This window comes from Heteronotia binoei, chromosome 4, assembly GCF_032191835.1.
Source record: "Heteronotia binoei isolate CCM8104 ecotype False Entrance Well chromosome 4, APGP_CSIRO_Hbin_v1, whole genome shotgun sequence".
NCBI classification, from domain to species: domain Eukaryota; kingdom Metazoa; phylum Chordata; class Lepidosauria; order Squamata; family Gekkonidae; genus Heteronotia; species Heteronotia binoei.
In genome coordinates this window covers 119,213,225-119,225,461 of record NC_083226.1, presented here as the reverse complement: position 1 = coordinate 119,225,461, position 12,237 = coordinate 119,213,225, and the positions used below count along the sequence as shown (strand labels likewise).

General features: G+C 48.6%; 2 protein-coding genes across 3 annotated transcripts in view; both read right to left on the bottom strand.

The window, feature by feature from the left end:
- KIAA0825 (KIAA0825 ortholog) overlaps positions 1-5,807 on the bottom strand; it is a 523,961-nt gene extending 518,154 nt beyond the window's left edge. For both annotated transcript variants that reach the window (XM_060235688.1, XM_060235689.1), the window contains exon 1: positions 5,675-5,807. In XM_060235688.1, coding sequence (XP_060091671.1) covers positions 5,675-5,805 — 131 coding nt within the window. In that variant the 5' untranslated portion in view covers positions 5,806-5,807. The remainder of the gene's footprint in view (positions 1-5,674) is intronic.
- A 4,332-nt stretch (positions 5,808-10,139) lies between these two features.
- On the bottom strand, positions 10,140-11,377 carry LOC132570139 (putative nuclease HARBI1). The gene is made up of 2 exons (XM_060236572.1): positions 11,362-11,377; positions 10,140-11,260 (listed from the first exon to the last, which is right to left on the bottom strand). Exons 1-2 carry the CDS (start codon positions 11,375-11,377, stop codon positions 10,140-10,142), a joined length of 1,137 nt encoding a protein of 378 aa, XP_060092555.1.
- Positions 11,378-12,237: the final 860 nt, after the last annotated feature.

Here is a 12,237-nt window from a genome sequence, read left to right as displayed (position 1 = left end):
TCACACTCATGACACAGAGGGGTGTTGACAATAAGGCAGGAGGGTGGATCCTCAGCCTAGGAATTCACAGACTGAGCACCTCTGCCTGGATGTAGCAGAGGGACATCTGCTAGGTCAGAGCCTCAGCCCACCAGAGTCTACCCCAGCTAGTGACAGGTGTGCAAAACTCCCACTGAGGGGGACTGTGTACACCCTATGCCAAGGAACCCACTACCTCAGCCCCTCTGCCTGGCTTTAGCAGAGGGACAGGTGCCTTAGAGCCTGAAGTGATCACAGTATTGAGGAAGGACATCCAATTCCTCCCCTCCCTGCCTTTAACAGTTAACTCCTTTTCTGCCTGTCTGCAGCCAAGTAAAAAGAGCTGCAGTTGAGCTGGGGATGAAGCTCTCTTGTTGGCAGCCACAGCTGCCTATCAAGCTTTGGAGGGCCAATATTAGTGTTTCCACGGCTACAGAAATCCATCCACCCCATCAGTATGCTGATAACACCACCCCACAAAATCTGGCTAAGGGGCTGGAGACTGTGGTGGGATGGTTGAGGAAGAGCTGGCTGAAATTGAACACAGCCAAGATGGAAGTTCTGTGATTGCATGGGTGGGATTCAGGATTGTGGTCCCAACTTCCCACTCTTTACGGTGTGCCTTTAATACCAGCACAAGCCACCAAGCATTTCGATGTAGTCTTGGTTATCTCTTTATCTATGCAGGCCCAGATCACAAATGTTGCCAAGCTGGCATTTTACCAGCTGCACCAGGCGTGCCAACTGGTCCATTTTCTGCTTTGCCCTGACCTGGCCATAGTAATTCATTCAATGGTCACCTCCAGGTTGAATTTCTGTAACTCGCTTTATGCTGGCCTGCCCTTGAGGCTGATATGGAAATTCCAATTGGTCCAGAATGCGGTGACACTGGTCCTAATGAGAACACCACAGACAGCACACATTCAATCTGTGCTGCAGCAGCTGCACTGGTTCCTGTAGGAGTAATGGGTCAGATGTACCCAAGCCCTGAAGATGTCTAGCTATCCTTTTCAACCCTTGCTCCCACCTCGTGGACTCTCTGCCAAACAGCATCCGCATCCTGTGGACCTTGTGCAGTTCCACAGGGTATGCAAGGCAGAGATTATTCCTCCAGGCTTTCAGTTGAGGACCACCTTACCTAGCACTTCCTTACTCTCCCTCACCCTGCTTTCCCCCACTTATTGTGAGACAGTGATGCAAACTGTAAAATTGTTTTGGCGCCACCTGATGTTGTTTCAGCTATTTTTACTTTGTTTGGATTTTAAATTTGTATAGTCTTCTGTTGTTAACCGCCTTGAGCTCTGTGAACTCAGAGACATGTGGTATATAAATCTAAATTATAAATAATCTTTATTTTATTACCCCACATCACTTCCAAAACTGCCTTTAGGTACTGTTAAGGGTTTCTACCCTGGGATCAGTCATAAGTGCAAGATAGAACTGAGGGTCATCCACATATTGGTGACAACCCAGACCAAATATCTAAACAACTTCACCCAGTGGTTTCATGTAGATATCAATAAGCCTAAGAGATGAGATAGAACCTTGTAGGACCACCACAGGGCATGGGCCAAGGGGTTGAGCAGCACTTCATTTGCTGATTGTGTGTATTTTATTTTATTGCACTGCATTTTAAATCTGCCTTTTCTTCTTCCTTTTGGTCCATCACTGTACTCAGTATAAATTCAGTTTACACACACATTTTCCCCAAATACCAGTCCATCCATATACAGATTTAGTATCCCAAGCTAAATGATGGAGGATGAACACAGAAGGATCCCTGCACTTGTAACCCTGGGCCTGGGTGTCAGCTAGGTAATAACAGATTTAGCCTTCTCAAGTTATGCTTTTTGTGGTTACTCCGTGCATGTGGCAGAGTTTCAGTCTGCACTACATTAGACTGATGCTGGGTTCTGCTAGAGAATGATGGATATACCCTTTAGCAACTTGGTTGGGTCTCATAGCCAGGACTTCTAAGCAGCCATCTACCCTTGATAAGATAAAAATCACTAAACTATACAAATCTGAACTGGCTATGATCACTTCCCAGCCGCTACGCTAAAAAAAGAGATCTTCGAAAACATAACTGTATATAACATCAAGTTTAAAAAGTATGAACAGTATATAAATCTAGAATTCATTAACTGTTCAACAATAGCAAAAGCAATCTATCCATTATCTGAACTGGCTATGATCACTTCCCAGCCTCTATGCTAAAAAAAGAGATCTTCGAAAACATAACTGTATATAACATCAAGTTAAAAAAGTATGAACAGTATATAAATCTAGAATTCATTAACTGTTCAACAATAGCAAAAGCAATCTATCCATTATCAAATAGATCCAATCACTGAATAGTACCTCACTAAAATGTCCACTTTTTCATGGTATGCTTTCAGTTCTTGCCAGGATCTCAAATTATTTATTAAAAAGATAGATTTTAAACACACACACACACACAAATAATTGCTAATCTTGTTATAACAGGCTCCAAAATGGCTACATATGGACCATGGCATGTGCATTAGGCCTGACCCACACAGCAAGTTATGCCCCCTGAAAAGCCATTTACAGAAGTCAAGGGGCATCTTGAAGCAGGGGACAAATATAGGAGAGGAGAATCAGGATTACCACTACCACCCTACATGCAAAGCATCTTCCTGTATTCAGGGTTGTTTACATCCTGGTCTAATGCATTGTATGTTGCTATCAACTACAAAACATGATTATTCGTGGTGTTGTTTTAATTATTGAATTTTAAATTGATGTGTTAATACTATGAAATTTTAATTGATTGTTGTGATTTTATTGCTGTCAGCCGCCCTGAGCCTGCTTCAGCGAGGAGGGCAGGATATAGATCAAATAAATTAAAGTAAAATATCTATAATAAAATTTTCTGATTCTGGTAAAGATTCAAAGTTTCAGAACTTCATTATGAGAACAATTTGAGAGGATGACTAGAAGCCATTCTATAGTATGTAAAGCATCTTTAAATTGAACCATATGTGGGTGGCCTATAAAACACACTATATAAAAAGATCTTTTCAAGAAAACGTTGAGCATGAATGAGTTTGAAATGGTGCCCCTGAAACAAATACCTTCACTGTTATCAAAGAGCCTTTTCATGAATGCAAAGTCTTCTATGGAAGTAATATCTTATGGTCTATGCTCAATTTCCTGATGGAATAGCTCCTTCTGCAAATACTAGTTCTAAACATGATAACAGAGTGAGATGTATCTTCATAATTTGTGTAAGCTTCTCTCAGGAGTCTGAAACCTGATGCACTGCCCATATACTTTGGCTCCAGCAACATTCTGTCAAAGACTTCTATTGTAAAAGTTGATGTGTCTCCTGTAATCAAATTTAAGAGCTTTGTGAACTAGAATGCCTTACCTGCTAGTCCACCCATCTCTGGCCCTATTAGAGACTGGTTTTCAGACTAATCTAGATGACAACCAGTGACTACAAACCACTACAAGAATACCTGGACAAGGTATTTCAGTAATTTGTCCTAACACTAATAAAAGGAAAAGTAATGTAATTTTCAGGAGACCTTCACAGTAAAATATTTTCTACATTTTTAATGATTTGAATTTAAACTTTGTTCATTACAGATCAGAGATAGTCACATGCAATCCTAGGCAGAGTTAGTTCATTCTAAGCAAAATAAAGTCAATGAAAATAGTTTCATGGGGGTAGCCATGTTGTTCTGAAGCAAGAGAACAAAGTCTCTTGCTTCAGAACAAGCAAGTGTCCAGTGGCACCTTTAAGACCAACAAAGTTTTATTCTAAATATAAACTTTTGCATATGTACACTTATTCAGATACACTGAAACAGACTTTGTCAACGATTATATATAGGCAGAGAGATGAAGCATATTAGAAGAGGCTCCTGTACTTTTAGGAGTTGATAAATCAGCAGGTAGTGGTTAGGAGTCCTGTGGTGCAGAGTGGTAACCTACAGTACTGCAGTCCAAGCTCTGCTCATGACCTGAGTTTGATCCTGGTGGAAGCTGAGTTCAGGTAGCCAGTTCAAGGTTAACTCAGACTTTCATCCTTCCAAGGTCAGTAAAATTAGTACCAGCTTGCTAGCAGTAAAGTGTAAAAAAGTCTTCCATGAAAATGCTGTGATGCGACGTCACCTCAGAGTTGGAAACAACTGGTGTTTGCAGAGGGGACTACCTTTTTTTTTAAAGTGGTTTTCTGTTACTAAATATTCAAGGCACAAAAAAATTCAGCTGCTAAATTTTGACTGTGTAAAGCAGGGATGTCAAACATGCAGTTTGGGGGCAGAATCAGGCCCCCAAAGGGCTCCTATCAGGCCCTCAAGCACTGGCTGTCCTCTGCTTCCTTCTTCCTATATCTTGCTTCCTTCTGCATAACATCTTGCTTTGCCAGGCTTGCTCAACTGCACAGAAGCTACAGAGCAAAGCCTCTATTTTCCCCACTGGCTGAGGCTTCTCCCTTGAGGAGGAAGGGGGGAGGAATAGCTTGCTTTGCCAGGCTCTCTCAATTGCACAGTGGAGCTACAGAGCCAAGCCTCTCTTCCTTCTATTGGCTGAGGCTCCCCCCCCCCCAGACCCCTGGGGAAGGAAGGAAAGAGCCAGAGCTTCCTTTGCCCAGTTCCCTGGATCCCATAAAAGAAATACACAGAAAGCATCTTTAAGACCAATGAGTGCTAACGTTTTAAGCATGTTTTAAGTTTTTAAAATATATATATATATGTGTGTGTTTGTCTGTGTACTTTATAAAATTTGTATCTTTGCTAACTAATCTTAAATAGGTATACATATGGCCCGGCCTGACATGGCTTGGCCCAACCCGGCATGGCCCGGCCCAACAAGGTCTCATTTATGTCAGATCTGGCCCTCATAACAAATGAGTTCAACATCCCTGGTGTAAAGTGTCATGTTCTCAGGGTGCAGGCATGAAGGAGTCCAAAGCCAGTCCAAGATCAAAGTCCAGGAAGTCAAGCAGGAGCCAAGTCACCGAAGCAGAATCACAAAAGGAATCAGAAGTCAATGTCCAAAAACCAAAAGGTCAGGGTGCCAAGGAAACCAAGCAGGTCAGGATCAGGAATCAGAAAGGAGGGTGGATGGAAGCCAGAGAATAGACTTGCTGCTTCCACAAGGTTACCAGGTCCTGGGTGGGAGCTATATGGGAGTCTCAATCAGCCTGTTCCCTGGGTGGCAGTGACTCTGCTAGAACTCAGGGCTGAGAGATCTGAAGCCTCGGCGTGCCTCATGTCTTCGCTCTGAAAGTTCTTTCCCGAGCATGCTTCGAACTCTTGATATGGGAGGAGGAGAGCCTGGAGGAGATTGATCATCAACAGCTGACACTGGTGCCTGGAGAGTGATTGATGGGCCAGCTGTCGTTTGTTCAGCTGAGGAACTGGCTGACAACTCTTCCAGGTCTGTTAACCATTACAGCTCCTCCTCGTCAGGGCTCATGACATAAAGGAACAAAAGCCCTCATCAGAAAAAAGTAAGCATGCTTCATTTGTTCCCTGATAGGAGACTAGCACCAGACACTGTGCTGACAAAGCAGTAAGTAGTATTATCAAAGCAGAGAGTTAAACATTTATTTAATGAAAAACCTCTGTTGTATCCCCATGTATGTATATATTCAGACAGCATACAAATAAAAATAGCTTACCTAGAAGCATTTTTCTTTATTTTCTCATCAACATCTCCAACTATCTGATGAAATTCCAGATCTCCAGGAAGTATGTTTAATAAACAATCCAAGTTTGAAGATGCAAGAGTGTATTCACCTCCCCACTCCATTTCTAGATATGGAATTAAATTTTAAAAAATGAACAGAATTAGGTACATTACTAGCAATTATTATTCCTCACATAAACCAATTCTGCAGTCACTCCACTTGACTGTCCATCTGTTACCAGGTTCAATTCAAAGTACTTGCCTTTAACCCTCATATCTACAGAACACCTCTTCTCCTATGCTCCATCATGACAGCTTCACATCTCAGCACGTGCCACCCTGATTTGCCTGTACGCATGCATTTTCTGTTGCAGCTCCCACCTTGCAAATGGTCTGCCTGAGATGGTCAAGCAAGGCTCCAATGCTTCTATCATCATGCAAACTATTTTTTAATACTTAATTTTTTTATTTTCAAGTATCATCATACAGAAAAGGCAAAATACAAGATACATAATATATAACTGTAGGAAATTTAAAAAAAAAAAGAAAGACAAGCTATAATGACAATTTAAAAATACGTTTTTATAAAAAAAAAATAGCATTTAGCCTAACCTAGAGGTTCAAAGTAAAGAGGCCGGTATAGAGACTGTCAAGTGCTTATTAATACAGAACTTCTTTGTAGAGTTATTAACAAATTCAAGAAAAGAATACCATTTATCAATATAATTTTCCCCTGCCTTAGAATTGTCACTGAGAATAAGCTGGGAAGCTATTTTGTCTTGCAGTACAATGTCACATACCTTTTGGAACCATAGGGTTATGAATGGAATTCTAGCAAATTTCCAGAATTTTGCCAACAGAATTTTCCCCGTCAAAAGCAGTAGGGAAATAAGTTCAGCTTTTAAAGGAGAAAAGTTATTGCTTGGCCAAAAATTAAGAAGAATAGATTCAGGAGTGCGAGGAATGGTTTCATTGACAATGCCTTCAATTTTGTTTATTAATGTAATCCAGAATGTTTTAATTTTTTGGCAAGTCCACCAACAATGTATGAAGGATCCTGTTTTACCACATCCTTTCCAGCAGAGGGGATTGGAACTCTGCTGTGAATGACTTTAAAAAAGTGGAGTTAGGTACCAGCAAGAAAATAATGTCTATTGCTGCAATTTAAAAATAGCAGATTTACAGAGCAATCCAGAGGGGAGGCAAAGCGCTGTGGAAACGGACTTACTGCTATGCCAGCAGTCTGGAGACTTACGACGGCAGATCCTCTCCCATGCCAGCAAAAATGGGGCATGCGCCACTCTCCAGCCGCTGCAGTGTGCCGGCGCTGCGGCCTGATGGCAGAGCGCTGCCACACCGCACTGGGGCCACAGCCGAGGCACGTGGCAGCACATCGGCATAGGAGGGTCGGCTGCTGGTCGCATTCCACAGGGTTTTCGGTAAAGGACCCTCCCCCCGGCCGGCGCAAACCTGTGCCATGGAAAATGTTGGCGTACCCAATACGCAGCAGTGGAAGCAGGAAGCACACACTGGCGGTGCCGGCGCAGCAGCACAGAAACCCCTTTGGGAGTTGTGCTATCGGCTCAGCAATCCCCTCCTGATGTGGGCTGGCCACGGCCACCCTCCTGCACCCAATCAGTACTTCCCCACCCTACAAAGGTTCCGACTCCAGCCACGCACAACTCCCCAGGGAGGGCAGGGCGCACGGCGCGACACTCTGCCCCAGAGGGCCATGCCGTGTGGACTTAGGGTAAGGAGGGGTGCACTTGGTGGCAGGAACAGCACATAGAAGGATGTTACTTAAGTTATAGATCCTGGACTTTGGGGGAGGTGAGCTGGGCTGTCTGTTTAACTACTTCTGCTTCCTAGCCCTAACACGTCTCACTCCCGGAGCCCCCCGTATCAACGGGTAATTCCAGCTCAGAGTCCTGGTGGCCCCCCAGCCTCCAAGGCCACCCAGCATGGTTGCGGCTCCGGCAGGGGTGCAGGCCCCCGCACATGAGTGTGTGGGGGTGCGCCCTGGCCGCACATCCTGCTGCTGACCCCCGCACCCTGCGTCTCGGCCATCCGTATGCCGGGGCTAGGGGGGTACGATATGTTTTGCAGCTTTTCGCAGCCCAGCCTCCGACTTGCTATCCAGGGCAGGTCCTGGAGATCACACCGGAGCCCGCTGCGGTTGCTCTCGTATGTGATGCAGGTGGCCCGTGATGCAGGACAGCTAGTGTGGGATGGCTCCACCGGAGGCAGAGGGACGCTCGCCCTGCTCACCGCAGCCTCGGCCAGGGTTGGCGTCTAATGCCTGCAGCCAGCGAATCCCCACCCGTCTCTTTGTCTTTCAGGTGTGTGTGCTGCACACCAGCCTTTGCGGCCGCTAGAGCACAGCCGCCCTGCCCCAGAAGCCCCGCAGCTGTGGCAGCGTCCTCTGCCAGCCGCATCTCGGACGGCGGGAGCCAGGAACCTCCACGCACGAGCTTGGTCCCCCAGCTATCAGATAAATAAACTTAGCCCAGCGCACCCATCTGATTTCCTGTGTCTTTCATTTTTCCCACCTCACCTCGGCCCTCTGTATCCCCCATGCACACTGCTCGTGGCTATCCAAGGGGCATGGCTCTGCAGCCGGGGGGACTCTTGGGGCAACCACTTACTATTTATTTATTTATTTATTATTTATTAATTTCATTTATATCCCGCCCTCCCCCACCTTGGCAGGCTCAGGGCGGCTAACAGCAATCCATAAAAACACACCATAATAAATAAAACATTAGAATTACATTATAGAACAATAAAACATTAAAACATTAAATTAAAAACCAGTCTAGTAGATACAATTATACTGCGGTATAGATCTTTGGACCGCATTGGCGGATCTTTAATTACCATTTTTCTTAGCAGTCCGAATATGCTGATTTAAAAAGGATGGTCTTGCAGGCCCTGCGGAACTGTTCAAGGCTCCGCAGGGCCCGCACCTCCTCGGGGAGTCGGTTCCATAGGGTAGGGGCCGCGATCGAAAAGGCCCGTATTCTGGTGCTCTGATATTTAACTTCCTTCGGCCCAGGGATAGTCATTAAGTTTTTCCCCGTTGACCTCAGTGCTCTCTGGGGTTCATATGGGGAAAGACGGTCCCTCAGGTAGGCAGGTCCTCGGCCATATAAGGCTTTAAAGGTAACGACCAACACTTTGTACTGGACCCGGTATATAATCGGCAGCCAGTGCAGTTCACGTAGTCCCGGCCATATATGCTCCCGTTACAGATGGGAGGGACGGTGGCTCAGTGGTAGAGCATCTGCTTGGTAAGCAGAAGGTCCTAGGTTAAATCCCTGGCATCTCCAAAAAAGGGTCCAGGCAAATAGGTGTAAAAAACCTCAGCTTGAGACTCTGGAGGGCCGCTGCCAGTCTGAGTAGACAATACTGACTTTGATGGACCAAGGGTCTGATTCAGTATAAGGCAGCTTTATATATCCATGTCATATCTCCAACTGCACTGGGCGATATCGGTGACGGGCGGGGGCTGATAGGCAGCGAGGCAAACACTTGTCAGGGGCCGCACCATTTGCCCACGCCATCTGGGTCTGTGATCGGGGTGCCGTGGTCAGGGTGGGTGCCCACAGAATGGGGGGGCGACCCAGGTAGGGGACTTGGCCGGCCAAAATTAATGGCGGCTGGATGGCAGGTTCCATAAAGAGGGAAGCTGGACGTGTCAGCTTTCCTGCCGCAGCTTTTCCTGCCGCAGGCTCAAATCCAGGGTCCCAGAATTATGAGGCGGGAGATTAGCTCGCTAAAACAAGTCGCCTTCACTGCGTGCTGAAGCGGCTTTCAGCCAATACATGCTGAGGGCGGAATCGATCCTGATTGAGAGTGTCGGCATGATCAGCTTCTCCTGGCCCCCTTTCGGAGCAGCCTCGGAGGGCTCACGCAGGGGCCACAAGAAGGGGGCCGTGCAGGCCACCATGGGAGCTTCTGGATATGCAAATGAGGGACACCTGCAGACTTGAAGGTGCGCCTGATCAGCCCACGGAGCACGTGCGGATGTGTGAGTGGTGGTTATCATCCCTGGTGGCTGCCGGCCGACGAGGGCCAGCCACAGCTGGGAGTCAAGTCTGTGGCCACTCACACCTCACAGAATGCCTGCAGTGATGCCCTGTCTGACAATCCCATGGCCAAGGCATGCAGGAACCCTGCTGAGTTGATTCCGGCATTGCACTGGGGTTCCTGGGTCCCCTCCCCATGTTTTTCTACCTTGCCTTTCTTGTTTGTGTCTCCCTACAGGACGTCAGCTCTGCCTGCCATTTCGTCATCTTCCCCAGGCCTTTCCAACAAGTGCATGAATTTTTGAAAGGATCCCGAGAGTTGTCCAGACAATTCTTGTTTAATAATAGATTGAAGTGCCCAAGAAGCAGCAGCATATATGGGAACGCACGGAATCTCCCTGGTGGCCCCTGGCATGCGAGCGGCCACACTCACGGCACGCTCTCCTCCCTGGGTGCCCTCGCTGCACGCCCAGTGGCCCAGATGTGAGCTCGCACACACTCCTGATTCAAGTGCCCCCCAAAGTCCTGCTGGGCGGTGGCCTGTGCCGCCGCCTCCACATTCTCCCACATCGGCGACCCAGGGTTTGGGAGGGGAAGGTCCTGGGGAGCCGGCAGGCATTGCCGGGCGGTGATGTTGTGCAGCATGACACAGACAGCCACCAGCTTAGCCACAGGAAGGGGCTGCATTCTGTGTTGGCCGTCAATGTGCTGCAAGCAGCAGAACCTCATCTTCAGCTGCCCAAAGGCACAATCGATGTCCATGCAAGTGGCCCTGTACACCTGGTAGTACTCTGCCCAGTCCTCGGGCGCGTCCTCCTGGTATGGCGTCAGCAGGTAGGGCAGTAGCGAGTACCCTCGGTCACCTGTGGAGGACAGGAAGGTAAGGACAGGGGATGGGAGGGGTGCCCCACGCTGCCGGCTGGTGGCCTTACCTAGCAACCACCCCTGGCCATCCGGCCTGGCTGCCAGGAGGTGGTTGAAGCCCGAGGACATGAAGATCTGGGCATCATGCACACTTCCTGGGAACTTCGCCACCAGATCTGTGAAGACTCCCCGGTGGTCGCAGGATGTCTGCACGCTGAAGCTGTAGAAGTGGTTCCTTTTCCGGTACACCATGGGATCCTCCCGCGGGGCAACCAGGGTGACATGCATGCAGTCGACAGCCCCCACGACATTGGGGAACCCTACGACCGACGCGAAGCCAACTCCGGCAGTCCGCAGCTCCTCCTCGCCTCTTGGGAACCACACATGCTGCTGGAGGTGCTGAGGCATAGCGTCCAAGAAGGAGTGGAGGCAGTGGGTGGCCGATGACTGGGAGACCTCCAGGACCTCGGCCACCATGCCCTGGAGGGAGCCGGTTGCCAGGAATCGTAGGGAAATGAGGATATGCAGTAAGATGGGGATGGGTTGGGGGCTGGCCACCTGGCTGCAGAGGCTCGCCCTGACCTGCTCGCACAGGTCCTGGATGGCGATGTGGTCCAAGCGGAAGCAGTCCAGACAGGTGGCATCTTCAAAATGCAAAGTGCTCAGGCACTCCCGGTATCTGCACGCTCAACGGGGGGGGGGGGGAGAGAATGTGCAGAGCGGGGAGGATGTTCAGCCTCTGAACCTGGGGGGGGGGTTTCTGGCAGCAGGATGAGGGGGCACCAACCGTCAAGGGCCCGCATGGTTTGCGCATTGTGGCATCGTCTATGGTGGCCTGGCTCCCACCCCCCCAGTGTCCAGACAGCCATCAGGAGGTGCAGAGTCCGGGGGAGGCCACATCCAGTGAGGAGGTCATGGCTGCTGCAGTGGGTGGCCTCCGTCTGTCCACAGATGATGAGAGGCCTGAGCCCCCACAAGCTGTGGCAATGAGCACGGGGCGTGGAGCATCCGTGAGTGGCCGTTCATGCCAGCATCTGACCCCGTTATGTCCTACAGGTAGCTGCACCATGACCCTGACTGCCGACGTGGTGGAGAACCTACGATGGGCATCCCCGTGCAGACTGTCGGCCCTAGCCGCCTCCCTCATGCTGCGAACCTTGGATCTGCCCACATCACCACCCTATGCCCAGGGGCTCGGGAATCCGGGGGGCCCAGCCACGGCAGACTCGAGTGCGGGGTGTCTGATGCCCCCCCCCAGACCTAGCCCTTACCCAGGGGGAGCCGCTGGAGGATCTGGAAGGTGGCAGCGATGCCGAAGGCTGCGCAGGTGGCGAGGACCTGGGACCCAAGGCTCGAGGACCACGGCCAGCTCAAATGATCCCCGCCACCCTGTCCTCCATGTGGGCAGCCATAGAGCGGGACAGCCTGGAGGAGCACCAGGAATTATTCTTGCATTGCCAATTCACCAATCACCCATGAATGGTCAGAAATTGTTCTGGAACCAATGTTTACACGGTGTACAGAATTTAAAAGAGCGGGCGAGGTTAAAATATAATCAATCCTGGAGTAGGAATTGTGAACATGTGAAAAATAAGTATAATCTCGTACTCCCTGATTTAATGTCCTCCAGACGTTAAAAGATTGTGAAAGATTGTGTAAAGAT